The sequence below is a fragment of the Nuphar pumila genome, chromosome 10 (assembly GCF_984573655.1).
Source record: "Nuphar pumila chromosome 10, dmNupPumi1.hap1.1, whole genome shotgun sequence".
Lineage (NCBI taxonomy): Eukaryota > Viridiplantae > Streptophyta > Magnoliopsida > Nymphaeales > Nymphaeaceae > Nuphar > Nuphar pumila.
Genome location: NC_143258.1, coordinates 112,680,150 through 112,706,319, shown reverse-complemented (window position 1 = coordinate 112,706,319; position 26,170 = coordinate 112,680,150). Strand labels below are relative to the sequence as shown.

The following is a 26,170-nucleotide window of genomic DNA, read 5'->3' as shown; positions in this document are numbered from 1 at the left end:
ATTCCCACTTTCAAATGGTGAAAAGAATTTTGCAATATATTCATGGTACCATTGAGTATGAAATGCGATTATTGGCTAATACTCAAATTTAGTTATATGCTTTCCCTGATGCAGATAGGGCAGGTTGTCCTCTTACCAGAAGGTCCACCACAGGCTTTTGCACCTTCCTTGGAGCCAATTGCATATCTTGGAGTGATAAGAAACAACACACAATGGCTCGTTCCAACACAGAAGCTGAATACAAGGCAATGGCGTTGACTACAACCGAACTTACATGGTTATCGTTTATTCTTTGAGACATCAGGATATATTTATCTGAACCGCCTATTCTATTTTGTGACAATCTTTCAGCTCTTCACGTGATCATTAAACCAATATTTTATTCTCGCATAAAGCATGTTGATATTGATTTTCACTTTGTTCGGGAAAAGGTGGCTCATGGCAGTCTTATCACTAAGTTTGTTCCTTCGTCACAACAGATAGCTGGCATTTTGACCAAGGCACTTCCTCGAATTACCTTTGATCGACTTTGTAGCAAACTTGGACTGTGGATTCACCACAACTCCAGCTTGAGGGAGAATGATAATGTTAATGATAAGGAGGAGCACAAGAGGTACAATCGTCTAATGCACATGAAGGGGCATAACCGAATATGTGATAAGTTCATGATAAGGAGGAGCACAATGAGGTGCCCAATCAAATGTGATTAAGAAATCCATGATGAGGAGTACAATGAGGTTGCCAAACAAATATGTGATAAGGAAGTCCATGATGAGGAGCACGATGAGGTGGCTAACCAAATATGTGGTCATCAAAGGCTAAGGCAAATGGAGTTTGTTGATAACCAAATGAAGGTTATCGATAATAACCAACTCGGGCCAAGAGGGGTTCACGTTAAACATAAAGAGAGAGAGTCCAGATATTATCAACGATAATCATTGAGAGAGAGAGAGTCAAGATATAATGATAAGAGGAGTTCACGATAATCATAGAGAGAGAGAGAGAGTCCAGATATGCTTGAACTATCTAATTGTAAAAACTATATAGAGACTCTCAATAATGAAACCTACTCAGGTCGTCGAGTTGAGTAGAGTTTTTGGCCCGTGAACGTAGGTGATCACAAACATGGAACCACGTAAATCGTGTATAGTAAGTTGCTTTTTTAATTTGTTCTTTTTGTTTGCAATTAGTTTCATCACGAGTCCTTTTCCTACACACACGGGTGCCAGATTCATATTCAAAACGTAAATCCCCTGAAAAAAGAATTACTCAACGTAATAGAAATCAAATCCGGTTGTCCAACATTAACTTTCGCTTCAATTAATATCCTGGCAAAGTGGAAACAAACTTGAGAGGCAGTTGGCTCATCAACCACAATCAACTTCCCATCAAGAGCTTTCACAACTAAACAAAACACATCATTGCAACATAGCGTGGGTTGAAGACGACAAACCCTAACCCATACTGGGATTGATCGCAAGCCATGGAACTTAGGTATACATGTCTCATCCCACAGCTCCCTCAAGAATGTCCCTCCGACTATGCTCCAAGGCCCTCGACGCATCACCGATAACAAATCCTCATGTCTACTGAAGCGAACCAAGAACTCATTATCGGGTAAAGTGGAAAAAACTGGTTTCGACTTCAGATTCCATCTTTTACACAACTTCAAAACATAGAACTTCCTCTCCATCGACTTTGTATCCTACTTGCAAACCAAATAGTACAAAGTTTTTCCTTTCTCAGCGTAAAAATTCTGAGGGATATGAATTGAATTGTTACCTCCATCATCTAGTGGTGGCAGCAGGTCTGGATCATCGCACAACCCACAACTTGAGCCCAAGAATGAGCACCCATCGTCCTCATGTCAGCAAACCTTGCTACACCGTCTGCTTAAACTCCAACGTGAACAACTTCACGTGCATGCTGCAAAGTCCATTCACCATCTAACTCATTGTTGACCACTGAATCAACAACCTGGCCAATCAGACGATTGACCCTGCCATCACCATCGTCGGTAGACTCCATCATTGAGGTTGCACGCTGCTCAAGATCACTCTCTGTAGGTCCCGAATTAGATGGAGGGATTGCGGGAGTTGTTTACTACCTTCTTTAGAAGGGGTTTGCTTTCACATGATATTTCGTATTTTGGTGAGCAATCCCTCTCTTGTTTAAATAAGTGAGTAAAGTAGTTAGAGAGATTTACTCCCTCCTGGGTAGCTGATAACTCAGCTGAAATTTGTTTAACCATTTCACAATTGAGCTTATTCAAAATGAGGTGCACTTCATTTTAGATAAGGCCCTCATCTAGGAAGTTTCTCCCATTAGAGAGAGAGTGGGCCCACCTCTCTCTTCAATGGGTGAGACTCTCTGTGAAACATGGCCACGAAGATCTCAATAGATCAACATCTCACGCTTGGCCATGTGAGACAAAACAAGATGCATGATTTAGCCTCCCACTATTGAAGTATTTCCCTTACATCAATATTCCTGGAATGAGTTATATTTTACAGTATCTCATCTGGACATGTCTTTGTTAGATATATCTTAATCTGATACAGAATACATGTTTCGAAAACATTTCCTCTGATATGCCCTTTGTTAAAGGATCAACAATCATACCAGATTTATGTAAATAACTGACTTTGATTTAATTCCTTTTAATCATATCATGAATATAATGGTACTTTACCATTATATGTTTGTTTTTTAAATTATCAGCTCCACTCTTCATAAGAGAGATGGTAGCCTGATTATCATAATAAATCTAGACTGGCCTGCTGGTTATTTCTTGCTTCAAATCATTGATGAAGCGGCTTATCCAAATGGCAAATGTGACAGCTGCATTGCATGCAATATATTCAGCTTCCTGAGTATGTTGAGCTACACAACCTTGTTTTTTATAAGACCAGGAAATTGTTCCTCCTCCCAGGAAGAAAACATATCTAGAGGTGGATTTACTATCATCTCCACTGCTTGCAAAGTCAACATTAGAATATCCAGTTAATTCTAAAGAATCACCTTGAAAACATAATTTCAAGTTTATATTCCATTTTAAATATCAAAATATTCTTTTTACTACTTGCCAGTGTGGCCATCCAGGATTACTCTGGTAGCAACTAACGAGACCAACAATAAAGTTGATATCAGGCCTTGTGCATAACACAACATACATCAAGCTTTCAACAGCTTGTGCATGAGGGACATTAAGCTTTTCCTGTCAATCACCTCAACTATCATTCTTACTCAACTTGACACCTTTTACCACTGGTGTTCTGCTTACAATCACTCATTTTAAATTTCTTGAGTATATGATTTATACATCTTTCTTGACTCAAGCTTAAAAGTTTAGAGTTTTTATCTCGAGTGATTTTAATTTCAAGAATATAGGATGTTTCTCCCATGTCTTTCATTTCGAACTGAGAATTCAACCATGACTTAGTTTTGACAATCATATCGTTGTCATTTCTAGTCAGAAGAATGTCCATATAGTGAGAGAATAACAAATTTACTCTTACTTTTTCAGACATAAACACAATGATCAAATTTATTTGCCACAAACCCTAATGATGTAATAACCTTATGAAACTTTAAGTACCACTGACGTGGTAATTGTTTAATTCGTATAGGAAAAATTTCAACCTATATACTTTATCTTCTTTGCCTTTTATTATATAACCTTAAGGTTGCTCCATAAAAATGGTTTCCTTAAGCTCATCATTAAGAAAAACAGTTTTAACTTTCATTTGATGTAAATCTAGGTCGTAGTGAGCTACAATAGCAAGAATTATCTTTATTGAGGCAAATTTTGCAATAGGTGAATATGTGTCAACATAATCTAATCCTTCTTTTTGAGAAAAAACCTTAGCAACTAATCTTGCTTTAAATTTATCAATAATTCCATCAGACTTGAGTTTCTTCTTTAAAAAATCAGTTTTCTGAAGAAATTTTCAAAATTGAAACCCGAACTCTCAGAAAACACTTCTTTTGTAAATATCTTTAAAATTTTGCAAAATTAGTTTAAAAACCCTTTAGTTTTCAAATTTTTTATATCAAAAACACAAAAAAAATGGAAAATGCAAAGAAAAAGAACAAAAAAATGAAAATAGAAAAGAAAAATACAAAAAAATAATAGTTTAGAATACCCCTTTTTCTTTTGAAAATGGATTTTTTTTAAAAACCCCCTTTTAGAAAATCTTTGAAAAGGGAGCCGCCTCTCTGAAGTTTTAAAACAATTTTCAATACCAAATTCGTAACTTCCCTAACGGCCTCCCGCTATAAAGGGAGACCACAGGGGAAGGCTAAAGGCATCGATTGTTAGCGCATTCTCAATCTTCACCATCGCATCTACTTCTTCTTCTCCCTCCATCCGATTGGTTATTCACCTCCCTTCACCCACGATCACCCTCTGATCCCCTTTTTCCTCTTCCTCTCATCTTGTTTTTCTGTTTCCCTTTTCTCCATTGGTGAGGAAGATCGATCCAGTCTTCAGCGCAAAAGAAGTCGATCACTCTGAAGCTGTGACTACAGGTGAGCAACCATCCTTTCCCTTCCACTTCTCCGATTTATTTTTCTTTTGGGTTTTCTGTTTTAGGCTTCCATTAACGCACTTCTGGTGGTGTTGGGTTGCCTGTGCAGCACCAATCCACCCTTGTGCTACAGCAAGAGGAATAATCACGTTCCAACAGTTCTTGTGTTTTGTTTGTTTCGTCGATTTGCACTTTTTTAGTTTTCGCTTATGATTATCAGATTCAATCATCTTATGTGTTTTATCTAGACCCAATCATATTCTTCTGTCGATTCTCTGTTTTGCTTTCATTTCAATTTTTTTTTTGAGAATTTTTGAACTACCTGATTCATGTTATTATCTTTGTTCGCAAAATTAGATGTTCTGTTTTCATTGGCCATTATCTTTTGATCTTCGTTAATATTAGGATTTCCTGTCTTGCTTCATTTCATAATATTTAAACCCTTTAGTTTTACTTTGCATAACATGTTCGGTTCATCTTTAAATGCATTTTGATGGTTCTGGTATCGAAGGCCCTTATAATCTAGTTTTGGATCAATGGAATTCTCAAACTCCGGTACTCCTCTGTCGCATTTGCAATTTAGTATGATTTACATGCTTTGGTGTGAATTAGCGTTTGCGCATTACCTGATCTAGTTACCCTCGGCGATAGAAGCATCAGCCAATTCATTTTGAATCAATGGCTGCATCGATTGGCCATCTGACTTCACAGTGTCGATGCCCAATCCAAATATGTGAAATTTTCTTTTTCCCTCATCGTCGTTGTCCATATTTCCTGTGTTTTTTTTAGTCATCTTATCTTCAGCGTCTTGTAAATGATTATTGGCTATTTCTGAAGTTTTGATCCATCGATAATATGTCTTCATTGTTTCTGCTATGTTTAACATCCCTTGCATTGGTTTGTCCGTTTCATATTGACATGGCGTTGTAAGTCTAATCCAGATCAGACGGTAAGAGATAAAGTCTTATTCCGAGAGCCTATGGTAAGGGCTCATTGCAAGAGACGCAAGGTTTAAACATCACTATAAGAATCTAAAAAAAAGAAAAAAAAGAAAAGAAAAGGGGATTCAACGAATGCTTCACCTGGAATTTAGAGGTTATGACGTGTGGTCATAAACAACAATAGGTTGTTCAGAATTTAAGTATGGGTCGATATATAGATTTCTGGAGGTGGGTTGAAGCTTGGGTATGATAGCATGCTGGTAGAGGATGGGTGAGCTCAGTCAAACGTTGGCTCAACAGATACAAGTTATGCGGAAGGGATTCAGATGAGATATTTTCGTAACAGGGGATAAATGGTGGTATGCTTTTCTATGAACAACCATCAACCTTTTCTTGAAAATGAGGAGTTAATGTGGGTTCATAACATAGTTTTATATTGAAAATGGTGAAAAGAGAGTTCCTCCTGTATTATTGACAAATCTACAGGTAACTCCTACTGTGTAGCAAGCCCCCGACTTAGATGCTAATATGGGCTAGAATCCATGGTGAAGAGATTACAGTACCTCTTCTGATGATCTTTTTGCAGGTGGTCTCATTGCTTAACTTCAAGTGGTATTATATTTAGTGTGTATGGAAAACCCCCATACTATAAATTCACCTATGAGTTTTTCCATCAATTGTGTAATTACTTAGTGACAAGTATGATTGCTGGAATCCCTTCCTTGAGCCAGTAGATGGTGTCGGAAGGTTCTACAAGTACCAGTAGATGGTATCGCTCATAGCATGCAGGCCGGCCAGGGAAGCGAGCTCAACAGGGCTAAGGGGTGCAGACTAGGGGCTGGTAGATTGGTTGCAGGTGGTGAAATTGTGTAGAGCTAAGGAAGGTGAGTTAGGGTTAGGCAGCTGGGTCACCACCACTGGTGGTGAAGGAGGAGAGGGAGATGGAGTCACTTGAGTGAGTGGGAGAGGGAGAATGGTTTGAAAGAGACAAGGGGTCAGCCCTTTAAATAGGGGAGGGAGAGGGTTGTGATGTTGCCAAGTAGCAACACCCAACCCTTTATGTTAAGTCTCCTTCCTTGCAAGTGTTAATTTCCAAAAACTGGATGCACCCCATGGGAAGTGAAGGGATGGATCTTGCCATATCTAGATGATCCAATTAGATCTAATCTGGTTGGTCTCTAGGTTAGTTAGTTACATTTTAATTATTTTCTAACTACTTCCTAGTTATTCTTCTTAATTCCATTTTGCAACCAAAAATTAAAACTTTCAATAATGTTTTTATGAAAGTATGAATTTCAATAATTGATTGAACTTAGTCAACCAGGTCATGGAAAATTATGACCCTCTGGTCATAAATATTCTTGTGATATTTATTAAATGACCATTTTACCCTTTAATTTTTGTCGGTTGCCTTTCAAGAGCATACGAGCTCCGTTTTTGACGAAATCAAAATCGTCTTTCTTATAATTGATACGAATGCAACAATGTGTTAGAAACTTATAAAATAGACCTTAAAATTATGATTTTTTCCTTGGTATTGTCAAGCATGGTTTAAGCTTATAAGAATTTCGATTTGGACGAAATCACTTTCATTCTCTTCGAATTTTTGATATGAACACAACCGTGCATTAAAAAATCATAAAACAAGTCATCAAAATATCCACTACTTATATATTATAACTGATCAAGAATATCGAAAGTTTTCAGGTGTTACACTTCCACTATACAAAATCTTCTAATAATCTCTATGACTGGTCAATGTACTACTAGCTTTGCAGTTAAGAGAGTTTGCCACTATGTTTGCCTTTTCAGAGTGATAGAAAATAGTAAATTCATAGTCCTTGATGAATTTCAATCATCGCCTCTGCCGTATGTTCAGTTCTTTTTTAGAGAACAAGTACTTCAAGCTTTTATCATCAATGAAGACTTCGAACTGTTCCCTATACAATTAGTGTTGTCATATTTTCAAAGCAAACACTATAGCTAACAACTCTAGGTCGTGGGTTGGCTAGTTTTGTTCATGAACATTCAGCTGATAGGATGCATAGGTTATGACTCTACCATTCTGAATTAATATGCATCCCAAACTTGTACCCGAAGCATCTGTGTACACAAAAAATCTACCTTGACCAGACAACAAGGTTAAAACAGGTGCAGTAGTAAGCTTATTCTTCAGGATCCAAAAGTTCTCCTCACAGTTTTTCGTCCACTTGAATTTAGCTCCCTTCCTCAGAAGATTAGACATAGGCAAAGCGATCCCCAAAAAATCATGTATAAAGCATTTGTAGTATCCTACCAGATCAAGAAAGCTTCTGATATCTCCTACTGTCTTCAACTGCTCCCATCTTAGTACAACATCAACCTATTAAAATATTTGACATGCACTAATGTCTACTAAAGTTGACCCAGATGTTATCTATATCTAATTCAATCAATTAGATTTAATCACATTAATTAGAATTTATCCAATAAGAATCATGAATATAAAGATGTCAGTTGGGTCAGATATTTTTTGATATCTACCTTGATCTAAGTCCAATTGGTCGGATCTTGTATCCAAAGTAGGATCCAATTAAGGGTTTGAATCCGACAAAAGTATGAATATGAATACACACAACTTTAAGATTTTAGGTTAGTCAAATCCAGGTATTAAAAATTATAACCACTCAATTGATATCCAAATGCATTGAAAATTCTCAGATATTACATATTTCTATTCTTAAAAGAATTTGTCCTTTCCTAATCCAATTCAGCTTGCTCTATTGTTAGGGTTGATATCACAGCTACTGTTGGGGTTGGGCTCCCCCAACTGATTATTTCTTGTCATCAGTATGTCTTCTTCAGCTTCCAATGCACTAAGACACTTCCTCTGTGAGTGGTTCGTGAATTGCTTAAGATATTCCCTCTTATTGCTTGTGTGCCTTCGCTTTTGCGAAGCATCCCGTGCCACCCCCACCATGTTGCTCGGGAGAATTTGCTCATCCCTCTCTTGCACTTTTTGAAAATCCTTAAAGTTTGAGGCTCTGTCGACAAGGATCTTCATCGCTATCCATTTCTGCATATCAGTCGCCTTATCATCTACTCTTCTTTGCATGTTGGCCACGTTCTTAGGACACCACAGGAGATGATGGCCCAACTCACGACAATAGAAATAGGCACCTGAGTCAGGAGGGCACAACTGTCCAACATGAGAATGGTGGCACCTCGGACACCGATTACCCCATTGTTGTTGGGGCCCAGTCTCTTCTTGTTATCGTTCTCTTAAATGGTGAATAAAAAAATTCTCAAATTTTAGAAGAATGTTCCAGATGCATGAAAAGTCCTAAATTTTTTTTGGCTCTGTTTGAGGTCCAGATTGGGTGATACGACCTTTGCAAGTTAGAATTTTTTTTTTGTCCTAAGAGAATTCTGTAATGATATACCTGAATTTGTGAATTTTATTTTTCTAAATTCATACATGTTTGTGGCTAAAAATTTTATGTGTGGTAGTTGTTATAATAAAAAACACATGATAAATTTTTTATGTTCAGATTCATTTTGGTTTGTGAATTAAAAATCACGAAAGTTGGTTCAAAACTCTAAAATTTCTGGAAGAGAGTCCGTTATGAAACATACACAGACTGTGGTGCGTAAATTTTAAATCAAAGATAAGATGAAGTTTAGACCTGATTTATATGAAGATTATGCTAGACACATTTATCTAACTACAAAAAAATTTACAAAATTTATCTCATTCTATAAATTCATTGGTTGATGCCTCCTCGGTAAGGCCAAACCAGACAAGTCTATTAGTGAACAGAAAACCAGTTTTACTAAAACATTTATTTCTCTCTGATCCGGAGTCTGATTGTGGCAAGGTTTGTGACTATAGTTAGCTAACACATTTGAGCATCTATTGTTAAAATTTTAAATTTTATTTCACTGTATTCTAGCCATAACAAAATTTATTTCAACTGATAAATTCTATTCATGTTATTTCAAGTTAGAAATTATGTTTAAATATATGTCATAATTCAGAAAGTGAACCAGCTGGACATAAATGATGTTCAAAATTGAACCAATTGGACACATAAATTATTTAAATATAATGTGGTCTAAATGATGTTAATTGTGTTGGTATTTGAATACGAATATATGATTATGCATATGCTATAATTTTCAATCATAAGGTTAAATAAATGCATGATATGTTTACATGCTTGAATGAGAATGATATACAACATATATTTATGATACAATGTTAGGGCATATTTCATGTTACACATGTGAATGCTTCCAAATGAGCTTCCTGGTTCAAGGAACCAAAATAGTGTTAAAAGAGCATCAATGACTATATTGCATATGTAAATGAATTGTTGTGCTATGAGACATGAAAATACATGAATGCACGTGAATTAATTGAGGTTCGAGGAACCTATATGGTGCCCTATATGCATAATTGAATTATATTTGGCATGTAATTTCCAATGTCGATTTGAGCATGTCATGAATTTATGCATGTAATTATGAAAATCCTATGTATGCACTTGTGAGCTCATTAATGTATGCTGAGTAGAGGTTCCAAATGAGAACCATATATACTAAATGCAATGGACTACCCCCATGAATATGTCATATCTACCTATGCCCTTAATAAAGATAGTCCTATGTTGGGGATTCCCTCAGTATACCTCACAAGTGTATATTTTATTGAAAATCCTAATCTACCTTGGAGAGGGTAGGTGGTACCCCCTGTGTGGCTAATATTATTTTGTTTAGTGAGAGTATTGTTGCACCGCGACTCACCTGGTCTTCAGTCCATAGGTGGTAAGAGACCCAGACTACTGAATATTGTTCTGGATGGTAAGTTCATGTCTTCTGCAGAAGTGTTAAGATCAATTATGTTTGCTATTACTGGTGGGTTTTCTCTCGACATTGGACCGCTCTCAGTAGATCCACTACAATAAGTCACTCGTAAAAATTTAAAATACATAGCATAATAAACACTCGAGTGGTCTTCTTTATTGCGATGATTTGACATATGTGTACCTGCATGAGTGATAAAAAGAGAAACAAAGACCTTATACATGAACAAATTTATTATGTGCAAACTTACGTGAAAACATACCCTAATAATTCATATGCATATTCATGTATTTCATCATGTTTTCTTATATGTTGCATGAAGCATTGATTGTGCATGATCAATTTAAAATCTTGTTATGATTATGGGAAAGATATGAGTTCTTATTGTTGTTGATGCCATGTATTCTTAGTTCACATATGCATGCATGATTAGTATATTTTCTACTAAGAGTTATTGAAGTTTGACCCCTACTTTTATATAAATACAAGTAATGAGTGAGCAATTATGAAAGGGTTCTGAGCTGTTGCGAGGGTATCATTTGAACCAATCATTTGGATCTCAGGAACATTCTTTGATTATTTGAATTATTAAATTTAAAACTAGATGTATGCACTTTTATTTATGTGATGAACATTTAAATTTAATTTACGAATGGATGTGATGTGCTTTGAACCTCACCGAGGACATGACATTGGATAGAAATGATTAGAGGAGAAGAATTCATGTGGAAGACCCAAAATGATTTTCTTTGTTGGTTCATATCGCCGACCCCAATTGTTTTGGGATGAAGCCATAGTTGTTGTTGTTGTACACCTAATTTCCAAATAGGGCATAAGTAATTTTCAGTTTTAAGGGATAATACAAAAAATAAAAAATTAAGGACTTGTCAATTCCAATATGATGGGTGTTGACTTTAGGCCCTTATTTTACAGTTTTATGAAAAAGTTTAGCCCATATTTGAAATTTCAAAATTATGTTTCTCATATTTGGAATTAAGGGCAAAAGGTTGGCCCCTAAATGGATTTTTCCTTAAACAAAAACAAAAAGAGAAAAACGTTAGCTTTTCCCATTTAACATGCTTTTTCTATTTTACTCTTCCATTCCTCAGTTGGATAGGATGGTGGCATCCTCTATGCAGTCTAAACATCCTCTTATGCATATCCATCTCCCAACTATCAATGTTTTTGGCTGTCAATCTTTATTATACTAAGTTCCTAATATGGTAAGGATGCAAATTATAATAAAACTCCCCGTCCATTTCCTACATTGAAAGGGTAGACTCTTCTTACCCCCATTATTGTAGTGCAACAGATACATAAGCAACGATCCTTCAAAACATTTTTAAAATATCCTTAAAAAACATGTTTTTTGCAAATTGGTCCCTGCCTTATAGCCAATTTGCAAATCGGTCCCTGCCTTTTCATTAACCCTAGCAAATCAGTTCTAGAGGTTAACAACTGTTAGCTTTCCTGATGATAACTGTTAAAGGGCAGTCAAACTGATGGTTCTACCCTTACAGGAGGACCCATTTGCAAAATGTAAAGATGGCAGGGACTAATTTGCAAAAACTTAATGCAAGCAACTATTATGAAAGGCATTTTGAACCATGGTCAAACTAACAGCTGTTGCCAGAAGAACCAATTTGTAATAATGGTGAGAAAGGGAAGGACAGATTTCTAAAATGGCATAAGGCAGAGATTATTTTGCAAATTGGCTATAAGGCGGCACCAATTTGCAAAAAATCCAAAAAAAAAAAACAGATTGATAAGCAACATAGTAGCAATAATTCACCAAGCTAGTGAACTGCTAAAATACAGCGTTGTGGTTCACCAAGTCCATTGTTTAGAAACAGACATATATAACAGCTAGTCCTATGTACAAAAAAAAGGGGCAAAACTACCAAAGTATTCGTGAAATTCTTAGTCAAGGACAGGAAAGACCATCATGTTGATGAAAATCCAGTATGGACTCTTTGACTTTATTCTGTGACAAAAACATGCCGATCCCCAGCCTAGTACCAAGGAGAGATCGATGCATCGTTAGGGTCATCTTTGTCATTTATTATCATATTAAAGTCAAAGCGCTTTCATGTCCTTGATTGAGACTCACGTAGACTCTGGTAACATGCCACGGTACCAAGAGAGAAAGGAGGGGACTATCAAACCCAGTTGTTGACAGGCAAGGATAAGTCTTCTAGCCTGAATGAGAATTCCCCAGCTGTATCTCTGCTTAATCTCATGCCTCCCTGTTCGTCAGCTAACCAGGCATCAGAATGAGCAGACGATGCCCGGAGCTCAGGCGGAAATGTTGACTGCACTGGTGGTGCTGACGGTGGTGGTGGTGGTGGTGGTGGTGATGATGGTGGTGGTGATGGAGGTGGTGGTGGTGGTGATGGAGGTGGTGGTGACGGAGGTGGTGGCCGTTTAGCAGTCACACCCGCACGACTGGTGCAGGCTCGGTCCCAAAGGAAGAGATGAATAAGGATTGGCTTGATAGCGTGCCGGTGCAGCGAGAGTTTCTGGCTGAGAGAGACTGTATCAAAGCACCGAATTGCACCTGATGAGGAAACCATCCACGGGAGAACCTTCTCATTGGCGACCCTTGAAACTATGAGGAGTTTTGATGCTTCTGTTGCTGCTCTATACAATGCGTTGAGTCCCGCTCTCTGTGAGGCCGACTGGTGATCTCCATCACTATCAATTACTGAAGATATGTAGATGAAACCCTGGTGCACATAAAACAAATTAAGCAATTCAAAAAAGTATCGAAATGCATGATGGCCATCTTATCTAAGTTTCATACGATGATGCTGAGCATTGACCAGTCTTAGCGCAAGATAGCAGTGACGTATTTTAGTCCAATTGGTTCAAATTACCACTGGTGTGTGTTGGCTTTCAGTTCATCTAAATTCAGCAGCATTTGTCCACACATGAAAATAGGCTTTAGTAGGAATCAAAATAAACAGGAGGTCGATCACATGAGATCATGCCATGACAATTTTCATTCCAACTGTGAAAATCCAAACATAATGCCTCCAGCATAATATCTAGGCATTTTCTGATAAAAAAGAAAATAGATTTCCAAAAGTTACACCTGTTTTTGACAGCATTATAAGTTATTCCAGCTAAAAATGTATCAAACTTTGTTTTTTTGTTTAAACTCGAGTTTATTCTTGAAATATGCATCTAATGTCCTAGTGCTACCTGCATCACAACAATGACAACAGTATCAGGGGATTTCAGAACCCATCCATTTCATCAACATATGATGCGAGTAACTGAAAAGGAATCCACATAACAGGGAGCATAATTTGCATTTACGAAACTTGTTGTCAAGCCTTGAACATGATTGTTTGGTCATGCTTAGTATTTCTAAATGCCAACCATCTTCATTGAAAGCCTTTGAACACTCCAGTGAAATTTCTGACACTACAGAAACTCTGTTTTTATCTTATGTAACATGGGTACTTCTATAAGGTCCGTGTTGAGGATAACCAAACTGTACATAAGGGCATAAATGTCATTGTTTTTTGTATTATTGTATCTTTACCAAGGGTATTCTTGTTAACACACACACAAAAGAGGAGATGCCTCAAAGGGACACCTTTGGCTGCAGCTCCTCTCTTCCTCATTCTCTTCTTCTTGGGCTATGTTTTTTCTTTATTCTTATAAGGCACAAATATGAAGGGAAGATTAACATGGCATCAAAGTAGACAAGTGATAAGACATTTATCAAGTATTGTTTAACCTCTTTCATGATAAGGCATTTCCCATTTATTAACTATTGTTTGATCATTCTCTTCTCCTTCACATCTTCATCTTCTTTTCTTGATGCATGATTTGCCTTTTTTTTCTTGATTTCTTTTCGATATTTACCAATGGTTCTTTATTTTTTTCATTTATTTGTTAATTTGATGCCCTCTTTTCTTTAATATCTAAGATATTGTCACATCTAAACCCCTCGTTTGAGATTCTTGCTGCTCAGCTTCTTTGAGAAACAAAGAGATCTGATCTACCCTTTTAGTTCAAATCTGTGATTAAGCAACAAAAAAAAGGAAGAAGTCGATATCAGAAAATCTGCTGACATCATCTTGCTGATGTCAAGCTAGGTACTACCTGATGTCAGCAGTGTTTTGACCACATCCAGTTCATTTATTCTCTCTCCTTTCTTGAATCTTTTTCTCTCTTCTACAAAACAAAATTATTTTTCTGCTAATCAGCATTCAATAGACCTGCAACATTTGTTCATACTTCATATCTTGATTTGTCCCTCCTATTTGTTCTTTGCCATTCATGGCATCTCATTGAATTTTTCATTCCTTAATCAACTTGACATTGGTAAGTTAGATTTTTCGAACTTTATTACCTTCATAGGTAGTCTTGACTTGATGGGTCTCTAAAAGTATCTATAGAGTTTGTTAAAGAAAAAATAAGGACGGCAGCTTAATTGAGTACCACAGTCAAGAATCCTACCTACGTTACATGGTGGAAGAATGATCAATTGATTCTTTGCATTCATTACAGTCACCATATTACAAGAGGTTCTCTTGCAAGTTCCTACGAAAAAGTATCAACCAAAGAGTTTTGGCTTATTTTTCACCAACGGTTGAAGCAAATTTCCATCTCCAATATTTATCATCTTAAAGGGGAATTGACAGAGATAAAGAGATGTAGTTCCCTATCTTGGAATACAAGTCTGTTACTAACTAGCTGATACCTATTGGAGCATCGATTTTGGATGAAAGTATTCCCTGAAGATTATTCATGGTATGTGCCTGGAGTATGATATGTTTACCATGATTGATGTTGGTCAGGTTCCACGACCATCTTTTAATGAGCTTGGAACCATGTTTTTAAAATATGAGCTAATGTTAAGCATCTTTGTGGATTAGATGCTTGCGAACCACATTATGAAGTCTTACTTGCAGCTAATACTGCAATTCAACCTCTAAATGCTAGTAGGGAAAGAAGTCGACAATATGGTCATGGATTTAGTCTTCTTTCTATACCACTAAGTCCTAGTCCAGGCTCTCTCACGTGGGAAGCGATTCATAAGAGCCTGAATTTCTATTGAAGATATGTTCACACTTATCGCCACTTATGACACCTATTCTAGGCAGATTTTGGGCTCTTGCTAGTACTCCCTTTCAAGGACCATGACCTATAGGCTCTGCATGTTGCCTCATATGCTTCTTCTTAGGTCAGCACATCATATGCTTCTTCTCAGGCCAGCACATAGGATATCAATGCATTAACTGTGAATTTCAGCCATATGAACATGCAACATAAGCCTTTGGTACACCCATTGGCAACAAGTGTAAATGTGCGTAATCCTTGGATATCAAAATTTAATGTGTAGCCTACTGTTAGTCGACCGCATATTAATGTGTGAATTCTTGAATCTGGGACAGCATAACATGACAAGTGACTCGGGTAAGCTTCTCAATGTCATACCATATTATGTTTTAGGTAACATTGTCACCATTGATAGAAAACATTTGCAACACTCACGTGAGAACTGCAGTTGCTCCTATTAGATTTGACATTATGTACTTGTTTGACACTTTTGTGGTTCCTAGTATTCAATATAATCTTATCTATGTTTTTTAATTGTCTCACCAAACTAACTTTTCATCTTTGCTTTTTCATCATTCATATCTATGAACAATTTTCACACAAAGTGAATATTTGTTTTCAAAAGATGTAAAGGCTTCTAAGTCACAAATGAAGATCAATCATCACTATTGCCCCACTCAATTTTCGTACTCATTGTGGGTATTAATGGCTTAGAGTATCACAATAAAGAGATCAAGTTATGATATAGAAGACTTGGTCATTGCATTAATTTTCTTAATTTTTTATGTAATAAGAATCTTATTCCTATAAAGAATAAGATTTCTAGAGCTTCTTTGTGTTGTTCTTGTTATATTTGTAAGAGACCTGAAAACAATCTAAGAAAAGAACTATATTTTCTTGTGGATTGATTCATAATGATCTTTGAGGACCAACTCCTATGTCATCTCTTTCCAGATCTTGTTATTATGGCATTTTGTGGATGACTACAATAGCTATACCTAAATATTCTTTCTCAAAGTTAAAGACCAAGTGCTTACTATTTTGTAGCATTTTAAGTATAAAATTAAACACAAATTTATGTAAGATATTCACTGTTGAGAGTGATGGTAGTGGTGAATACACATTAAATACATTAAGAAGATACCTACATGTTAATGGTATCTTGCATGAAATGTTTAGTCTGAGAACATGAGTGTGATGGAATCACAGAGAGTGAGCATAGGCATATTATGAAAACTGCTTCATTATGATGAAAGAGTCCAAGCTAAGGCAAATCTTTAGGCCTTCCACTCTATCGTATATCTCATAAACCACAGGTTAGGAACCACCTTGGGTTGAGACTCACTATATTTCATTCTTTTTAACAAATTATTTTCATCATTGAGTTTTTGGATATAGCATTTTATGTGCACATTAATGGCTCCTTATGCGATAAGTTTTTTCCAAGAGTGCAGGTTTTTCAATTCCTTGATTATGATGATAAACAGTTAGGATATATGATGCTTTGATTACACTATTAATTATGTTCTCATATCATGCCATGTGGCTTTCAATGGAGATGGTACAGAAAATTGTGTGGGAAATCATTCTATTGGGTGTCAAACCAACCCATTGCTTAGCTTTTCTGCCATATTTTCAAAGTGGGCAAGATGTTCACAAATCACAACACACCAACTTCCACAGAGCTGTCTCTGATACATAGAGCCATTGACTAGGCTGATAGATCCGATTGTGCTGTTTAGAATCTTTAGACAACTCAGGCAAGACACATGCAACCATTATTTAATAATGCTTGGCTAAATGGATACCCACACATCAGCCAGAGTCCTTTCCCCAGTCCTTTCAAGTTTATGGAAGGTGTTATAAAGAGTCTAGTGGCACACAATTTATTGTAGATGAGGTACAAGTCACCTAAATATTTGCATCCATCTAATTCCTTGAGTGATATTGCAAATGAGGTACAACAACCAGCTAGAGGTTTGCAGTCATCTAATGCCTCAAGTGGTTTAAAGAATGTGGCAGCTGAGTAAGCAAAACAGCTAAGGAGATCCACTAGAGCTCAATAATTGCGGGCTTCATGCTTGCTAGACAAATGGATTAGTTACAACTCTTTTTCTTTGGATGTTAACTACAACTCTCTCTCTCTCTCTCAAGGAAAATAACAATATTTCTGCAAAGTATCTCAAAATCCTCGATGGTTTAAGGCCATTAATGAAGAAATTAAGGTTCTTCACAAGTATAATAGTTGGAAGTAGTTGATAACATAGATAGATGTTGCTAGGCCTATAAAAAAAAGTATAAGAGCTGATGAGAGCATTAAAAGATATAAATCCAGGTTGGTTTCAAAAAGTTACATCCGAGAGTATGAACTTCAATGAAACATTGTGATCATGAGGACTATCCATGTAGTTTTGTATCTAGCTGCTACATTGAGATGAAGACTACACTAATTTAACATGAAAAATGTCTTCTTATATCGGGATCTACATGAGCAAGTCTTCATCAAATATCCATACCTCATTCCAAGGCTGATCTCTGAGGCACAGTTCTGAAGCTTAAGAGATTTTAGTCTAAAATAGGCTTCCAAAGCTCAGTTTAAGACATTCAATGAAGTGAGTGATTAGATCACTTAGCTTCATTAAAAGTTAGTGTGACTTAGTTTGTTCATCATGTTTCTGGAGGTATGATGATAGTATTAGTTTATGTGGATGACATTGTCATTACTTAGAATGACATTGACAAGATTGAAGACTTCAAAAAGATCTTGCATAAAAGGTTTCATACAAAGGATTTAGGAGTTTTGGGGTATAAGTAGATCAGTTAGATGATTCCTTAATACCAACTTAGTGTATACATTTACAAGATCTTTTGCAGAAAAGTGGCATGCTTGAGTGAAAATCAACAAAGACACCACACATCTATAGGAAGGTCAAAAAAGTGATGATCATCTTAGTAAGCTGAAGAGGTACAGGAAGTATTTCTGATGTACTTCCATATTTGACTTCTACTAGACCACACTTAGTATAACTAATTAATGAGGTCTCTCAGTTTATGCATGCCACTAAAAAAGTCACATTAAAGAGAAAAAGAGGATTTTGAGGCATATAAAAGAAACTCTTACAAATGGTTTGGTTTACAAGAATGGCAGAGGCACTCTACCTCATGTATCTTCAATGCAAGGTATTAGGAAGGTCATTCTTGAACCAATGTTGTAAGTATCGTACAATATGTATCGTTATTATGGGCAAAAGCGATACGATACACACTCGTATCATGATACGAGTGTGAATCGTATCTGTATCGTATGATACAACCCGGTATCATGTCGTGTCATACGATACAGGGTGTATTGTACGATACACTTTCAGCGCACATTAAAAATGGCCGAAACTTGTTTTTTATTTTTTGGGTTTTAAAGACCTCTTGAGGACCAACTTCCTCATTTGTGTAGAAGCCATTAGAGGGGTATCCACATACCCTAGGAGTCGTGAGAGCGATTTGAGGGTCGATCTGTGCGCAAGGGAGAGGAATTTTATAGTTTTCTCAAGTAAGAGTGCATTTCAACCATTTTTTTACTCAAGTGGGTTAAGGTAAAAAATCTCTATTACGATACACCTTCTTTTAAGGGGTATCCACGCACCCTAGTGCCAATTGAAGACTTCAAGTATGAATTCGCATGAAATAAATATTCAAGTGAATGAAAGGTTTCAATCCAAAGTCCAAAACATTCATTTAAAGCAGTGTATGCCAAGGTCTAGACATATAACACAAAAAAAGAGATTTTCATTACCATACCATACGACCTGAACAACCTTGGTGAAAGACTAGAGTCAACTTTGTTAGAGAAGTCGTTAGTTTCTAATACTTGGGATATTTGTGTCACTTATGTATTATTGTGTTGTGCTGTCTTATTTTTTTATACACAAGGATAGTTGATGTTTGATGATGTCTTATGCAGCTCATAGAGACATAAATTATTCATATGTGGTTTTATGGTTGTATTTTTTGCAAATTAATAATTGTTTCATGTGTTATGATTTTTTTTTTTAGATTTTTTTTTCTGATTTTTTATGACTTTTTGGAATTTTTAGAAAAAAATTATTAAAAAATTATGACTTTTACGATATGATACGATATGTATCTTATTTTGGGCCTGACTGATACGGGTAACGATACAATACTTACAACCTTGCTTGAAACCCACATATCAATACCAAAACACAACTATGAAACTAAATTATCTAGAAATAGATAAAATTAACTAAGAAATCAATAAATAACTAGAAATAACAGGAAATTCTAAGGAAAATAAGAAAATAACAAGAATTTAAAGTATCTAAAAATAATTCATCTCAACTCTGAACAACCTTGAACTCCTAGACCTCTCATCTATATATAGATGAGGGATTCTAATCCTAAAAGATTTAGACTTCCTATTTTCATAAGCCTTTAATTAAGAAAATTTCCTAACCCTATTAAACTTCTAAATCAGATATGGATCATTTATATAGATCAAATATCCACTACTAAAAGACCCAAATAAAGAAAAATATTTAAACTAAAAAAATTGGACCAAAAATAGATTCAGATTGCATCCCGCTACTACACTTGCATCATCCTCTCCGGATTTTTTGGAGAAGAATCGTTCTCAAGGTTGAGAATTGGCAAGGTTCATTATGTCAAACAAGCTAGCTTTGCTACGGGGAGGGATCACCACTTGGTGTAGAGATCATAAGCTCACCAAATTCAAATGGAAGTGTTATTGCCAAATTGAAGGAGTTGGAAAGCAATATCAAAGAATGGAGGATCAGAAAAGAGATAAAATGGAAGAAAAGAAGCTGTGTCAGCTGGTTAGGGTGGGGGGATCAGAATACTCACTATTTCCATCAAGCGGAATCAGATCGGTTAAGGATTAATCGCATACAGCAGTTCGTATTGATGGCACCATTTTTCTTGATAATGATAATTCTCCCCAATATCACTCACCATTTTCAGAAATGGTTTGGCCCTCCTAAACACACACATGGTTCCCTTATGCAATCACTGCTAGATCAAAGATACCGTTTGGGAACTCTCTCATATGAAAGCGCCTGGTGATGATGGTTTTACACCAGATTTCTTTAAACACTTTCGGGATGTTGCCCACCCCGACTTGCTAAATTTGTTCTGTGAATTCTTCTTGAATGGGCGCTTTCTAAAAGCACTCAACAAAACTCTACTGGTTCTTGTTCCCAAACGGATTTTGGCAAAATTCCTTGCCTCACGTCTTAAACGGGTGATTCATAAAATTGTTGGCATCACCTAAAAGGCCTTCATTCCGGGTAGACAGTTGCAAGAATGTACAATTTGGGCTAGTGAGATTTTACATAGCATCTCACTTTAAAAATCATAGCTTCATGCTCAAAGTTGATTTTTCAAAGGCCTTCGACTCTATCTCCCACAAATTTGTGTTAGACACCATGAAGATATGGGGTGCGGCAACAAGTGGTTGAATTGGGTTGAAGAGTTGATCACTAATGCTTCACTTGCATTCCAAGTGAATGGGTCTGTTGGGAAGTACTTCAAAATGCATCGTGGTCTCTGCCAGGGCTATCCATTTCCCCCCTTGTTGTTTCTATTTCAACAAGCGGTCAGCATTGGATTCATCAACCCGGTTACACTTCATGACCAAAGCTTTATGATACTCCAATACGCTGATGATCTATTGATCTCTGGCAAAGCGACAATCTCACAAATGGCAAGGGTAGCATTCATCTTCAAGTCCTTTGCTATGGTCTCCGGTTTGAGCATAAACGAATCTAAATGCTCTATCTTCACCTTCAATATAAACCGTCCAACGGCTCTAGCAGCGTCAACTATTTTTGGCTATCCATTTGGGTCACTGCCCACGACATATCTTGGCATGCCACTAAGCAACTCCAAGATAAAAGCAAGGTCTTGGCAGCCGGTTATTGACAAAGTCTCATCCAAACTGCATACATGGAGAGCACGCTACCTATCCTTGGCCGGTAGAGTAACGAAAATCAAGTGTGTCCACTCCATTCCATGTGTTGCGGCCGCTACCCGCAACCCCATGATCTATGTTGCGGTACATCTCAGCGGTTTGGGAGGTACAGGAAAAAACAAGACAAAACAACTAAATCGAGTACGAGCAGTTTGGGCTTGATAAGCGTTTCAAGTGTAGTTTCGGATCAGAACTGGAAGGCGCTGGTCTAGGGTTTCTAGGGACACCTAGAGACGTGTGTGAGGATCCGGGGTATGATCTAAATACAGGAAAAGGTTGTTGATGGATAGGGGTTGTCGATTTAGGAAAATCGGGCATTTCGAGCACTCGTTAGGATGCGATTTTGGGTTTCGTGTTATAGGAAGTCAATGAAAGTTAATTTAAGGTTAAAGAGGGGTTGTGGAGGTACTTGGAAGGTATGTAGCAGGATGGAATGGAGTTCCCCACGTTCTGGAACTCGGACACACGATCTGCAATGCAAAGAGGCCATCTGGCTCGTTAGGAAAGTAAAATGCACCGTCCAGGCGCTCAAGGAGCTCGGGCTCGAGTGACGGGGCTGGATGTCCAGCACTTGTGTGACTGATATGCTGAAGGGTCCAAGGAGGACCAAAGGTCGTGAGAGAGAAGAGAAAGAGACGTTAGAGAGTGAGAGACAGGGGGCGACTAAAGAGAGATGCGAGAATTTCAATAATCTTATTCTATAATGAAAATAGTTCTCCCAAACCTTCTTATATAGAGAGAGTTGAGGTTGAGTCCTAATTAACCCACACTTCATTTAATTAAGAAAAGTCAATAACTCATCTAAGCTAGGACTCCTACTCCATTAAGAACTCCACACTAATTAACTGAACTAATTAAGGACTCTTAATTAAAAGCAACTAATGAAATTTTAGAAGGGGAAGACGTCCCCTAAGACTCTTCTTGATCCATGTCCCCCCTCATGTGGGGCCCGTCTGCTAATGGGCCTTCCTCTTGGTGATGCTATGTGTCCAGCTCCTCTTCTTTCTGATTGAGACTCTGATCAATTAGTCTTTCCTTAATTAGAGACTAATTAACCTACCACATCATCAACCTGGGACCCACAGTGTGTTGGTCGACCTTCATGGGGCTCTAGAGGGGGCGTCTGGATCGAGATAATCTTCTAAATTTCTGGCTGTAACACCATGCCATTCTTTTACCATCCCCAAGAAGGTGGAACAACAAATTAACAAGATCACTAGGTGATTCTTATGAACCGGGTTTCTCTCAAATAGGAAAATGTCCTTGGTTGGGTGGGAAACTGTTACTATTAAAATTGTATATACATATAATGTGTATATATACAATATATATGCATATGTATCTATATGTATACATACTTATGTATGTATAAATATTTGTATATGTATATACGTATGTGTATACATATATTATATATGTTATATTTATTGTAAATATTTTTCTTTTTTTATTTTACTTTATTTTTTATCATTTGACTAGCCGTTGAGCTACTCCAACGACTACAAATAGAGCCATTGGACTAGCTCCAATGACTCTTTTTGGCTCTCTCTCTTGTATATAAAAGGGGATGAATCTCCTCTTGTAAAGCAATGCCTATAGCATTTTTGGGTTATTAATAAATTAATATTTTTTATGTTTGTGAGCCTTCTTTGTGTATTTCCTTTGTGGGATTTGTGAGTGTGTCCATAGTGACCACATTTGTGCTTGTCCACTTTGTTATTTGATAGACTTTTGTTTGTGATAGAAGGCTCGTCTGGTTCTTTACATGGTAACAAAGCAAGGTGCTCTTTGAAATCAAAGTTAGTTCGTTGGTTCGTGAAATTGTGTCCTCACGCTCATGTTGGTGGTTGTAATACAAGCTCGCTTTCTTCTTGGTGATTCATATTCAAGTCTTTATGTGATCAAGTTGTGCTCTCTTGAAGGTTGGATTTGTTCGTTGCTTTGGGTGCTCGTTGATCTTCTCAAAGTTCATAGAAGTGATGCTCGTGCTCTTGTGTTCTCTCTACATCTCTCTTTCTCTCTCTATATCTCCTTATCCTTGTAAAAATAAATGACAAAAAAAGTGTCACCATCATGCCCATAAAACTCAACGATACGAATTATGTTATGTGGTCTTCAATTATGAAGCATCACATTTGAGAAAAGGGTTATGGGGATTAGTAGATAGTTTTGCCCCGAAGCCTAAAGTAGTTCTCACTAAGGTAGAGAACGAGAAGGAAGTCCCTCTTTCCGATGTGGAAAAAACTAAGGCTATAACTAATTATGAAAAAAATAGAAAGAGTGAAGAGTGGGGCATGCTAAGATTATGTCTTGGCTCATCAACATTGTAGACATAAAAAAGTGCTCTAACTTTGCGAAATTTGAGCATACCAACAATGCTTAGGAATACCTAGAAAATATATATTTCCTTAAGGATATTGCACATGTGTGCAATCTATAAGAAAATTTTTGAATTAGGACTCAAGGCAAAAAAAACATTATAAAATACTATAACAAGTTATCCGAACTTTGGGAAGAGTTGACTCTACTTGAACCAAAGTGGCATTCTCCCAAAGATATTAAGCTCTCCCAAAGATAAATCGATGTGAAGCACTTTTATCAATTTATGAATGAATTGAGGCCATAATTTGAATCCACTAAGTCGGCTCTTTTGCATAGAGATAAAGTTCCATCTATAGTTGATACAATAGAGAAACTAAGTATGGAAGAGAATAGGTTGAAGAAAAATTCTCTAAAAAATGATAAAGAATCTGTATTGGCCGTCTTTAGGCTTGGATCTTATGCTCGTACTTATAGACCACCTCACTTTGAGAAACAAGCAAATGACTATGACAATAAAAGAAAAATCATTTGTCATTATTGTCATGAACTAGAGTATATTAAACCTATGTGCCCTAAGCTAAGAAGGGAGGAAAAAATCTATATGGAAAAGAAAGTGGCTAAAGTTGAAACACCTCAAGAGACCAAGGACATTGATAACTCTCAAGATGTATCCATTGGAATAGTTAAATCCTTGTCAAAATTGATGGAAGCTCTTCAACCTCTTTTTAAAGGGTTATCTTCTTTAACTGGAGCCACAGTCTTATCCTACTCCAACCCCAGAAAATTCTCTTGGCTTCTTAATTCTGGTGCATCTTTTCACATGAGCCCAAATCATGATATTTTATTTGAATGTCATAATAATTCGTGTGTCAAATATTTTCATTATCGATGGTACATTTCTTGAAATCAAAGGAATATAAAATTTTGAGAAAAATATTTTAAATAAAAAAAGTTTTTTATCCAGAAAGTTAGATACATTTCAAAATTAAATTTAAATGTTCTATTTATTTCTCAAATATCCGTTTATGGTTGTAATATTTCCTTCTCTTCAAATGAATGTTGGGTGCATGATCGCCAGTTAGAGAAGTTGTTTGGGCAAGGCCATGGATTCTTTAAAGATACCCAAAGATACTTTTTGTTGTAATGTTAAAAAATTGAATTTAAATTTATGCATATAAGATTATGACATCCAAATGTATCCAAAATTCAATATTTTTCAAGATTGGAATTTTTTTGTAATATTAATCATTTTACTTGTAAAGATTGTGTTCTTGGAAAAATAATGACATTTAATGATAGAATATTTATTTCATCTATACCACTTGAGTTAGTTTATTCGGATGTTTGGGGTCCAACACCAATTTTGTCAAAAGGCTGATATGCATATTATGTTATATTTATGGATGACTTCGCTAGATATACTTGGATTTACTTCCTTAAACATAAATATGAATTTTTTTCTCATTTTCAAAACTTTTATAAGTTGGTTAAAAATAGATTTAATAATGATACTTCTATATTTCTTACTAATTCAGGGGGAGAGTTTTTGTCTAATGAATTTAAAAATTATCTCAACTTACATGGCATCACACATCAAAGATATTATTCAAACATACCACAACAAAATGATTTAGCTGAAAGAAAACATAAGAGCATTATAGAAACTTCAAAAAAATTGCTTATTTCTAGCCATGTGCTTAAGGTTTTTTGGGCAAAAGCCATTTTGACCGCTATCTTATAAACAAAATGCAATCCTCATATTTCCAAAATATTTTAAAACTCACTCTTGATTATTCTAGATTAAGAGTATTTGGTTGCACATGTTTTGTTTTAACCAACAAGAATGATAAATTTTCTCCTAGAACTATTTTTTATACCTTTTTTAGATATGTAGACAACCAAAAAGGATATAGGTGTTGTGATTCTAAGACTGAAAAATTATATATTTCAAGAAATATAACTCTTTTGGAGAAAAAAATTCCTTGATAAACTGAGTATTCCTTTTTGCTTGATCTTGTTTCAAAACAAGATGCTGATGATCATGATTGTGAGTATGATCTTGAGAATGTTAATGAATAAGAGATATTATACCTCTTGAGGAAGTACCTCATGATGATCAAACTTATATACAATATCCTACACAGGAGAACCAAAACCCTTTATGTGAACTTGAATTTTTTTTTAGCTTTGAAAGTGAAGATGAACTACAAACTAGGAGATCATCTATAATATCAAAACCTCCATCAAAATTTATATCTTATGACTCATTTTCTTTAAAATAACAAGTATGAATAGCCATGAGAGTGGAATTAGAAGCTTTGAAGAAAGCTCAAACTTGGACTATTAAAAACCTTCCACAAGGAAAGAAAACCATAGGTTGTTGGTGGGTATATAAGATAAAAACCAAGATGATGGGACCCTTGAGAGATATAAAGCTAGACTAGTTGTCAAAG

At 36.2% G+C, this 26,170-nt stretch overlaps 1 protein-coding gene across 2 annotated transcripts in view; it reads right to left on the bottom strand.

Annotated features, from left to right (window-relative positions):
* Nucleotides 1–12,080: 12,080 nt before the first annotated feature.
* The window catches only part of LOC149827954 (uncharacterized), a 30,198-nt gene continuing 16,108 nt past the window's right edge, over nt 12,081–26,170 (bottom strand). For both annotated transcript variants that reach the window (XM_090019744.1, XM_090019745.1), the window contains one exon: nt 12,081–13,041. In XM_090019744.1, coding sequence (XP_089875870.1) covers nt 12,475–13,041 — 567 coding nt within the window. In that variant the 3' untranslated portion in view covers nt 12,081–12,474. The remainder of the gene's footprint in view (nt 13,042–26,170) is intronic.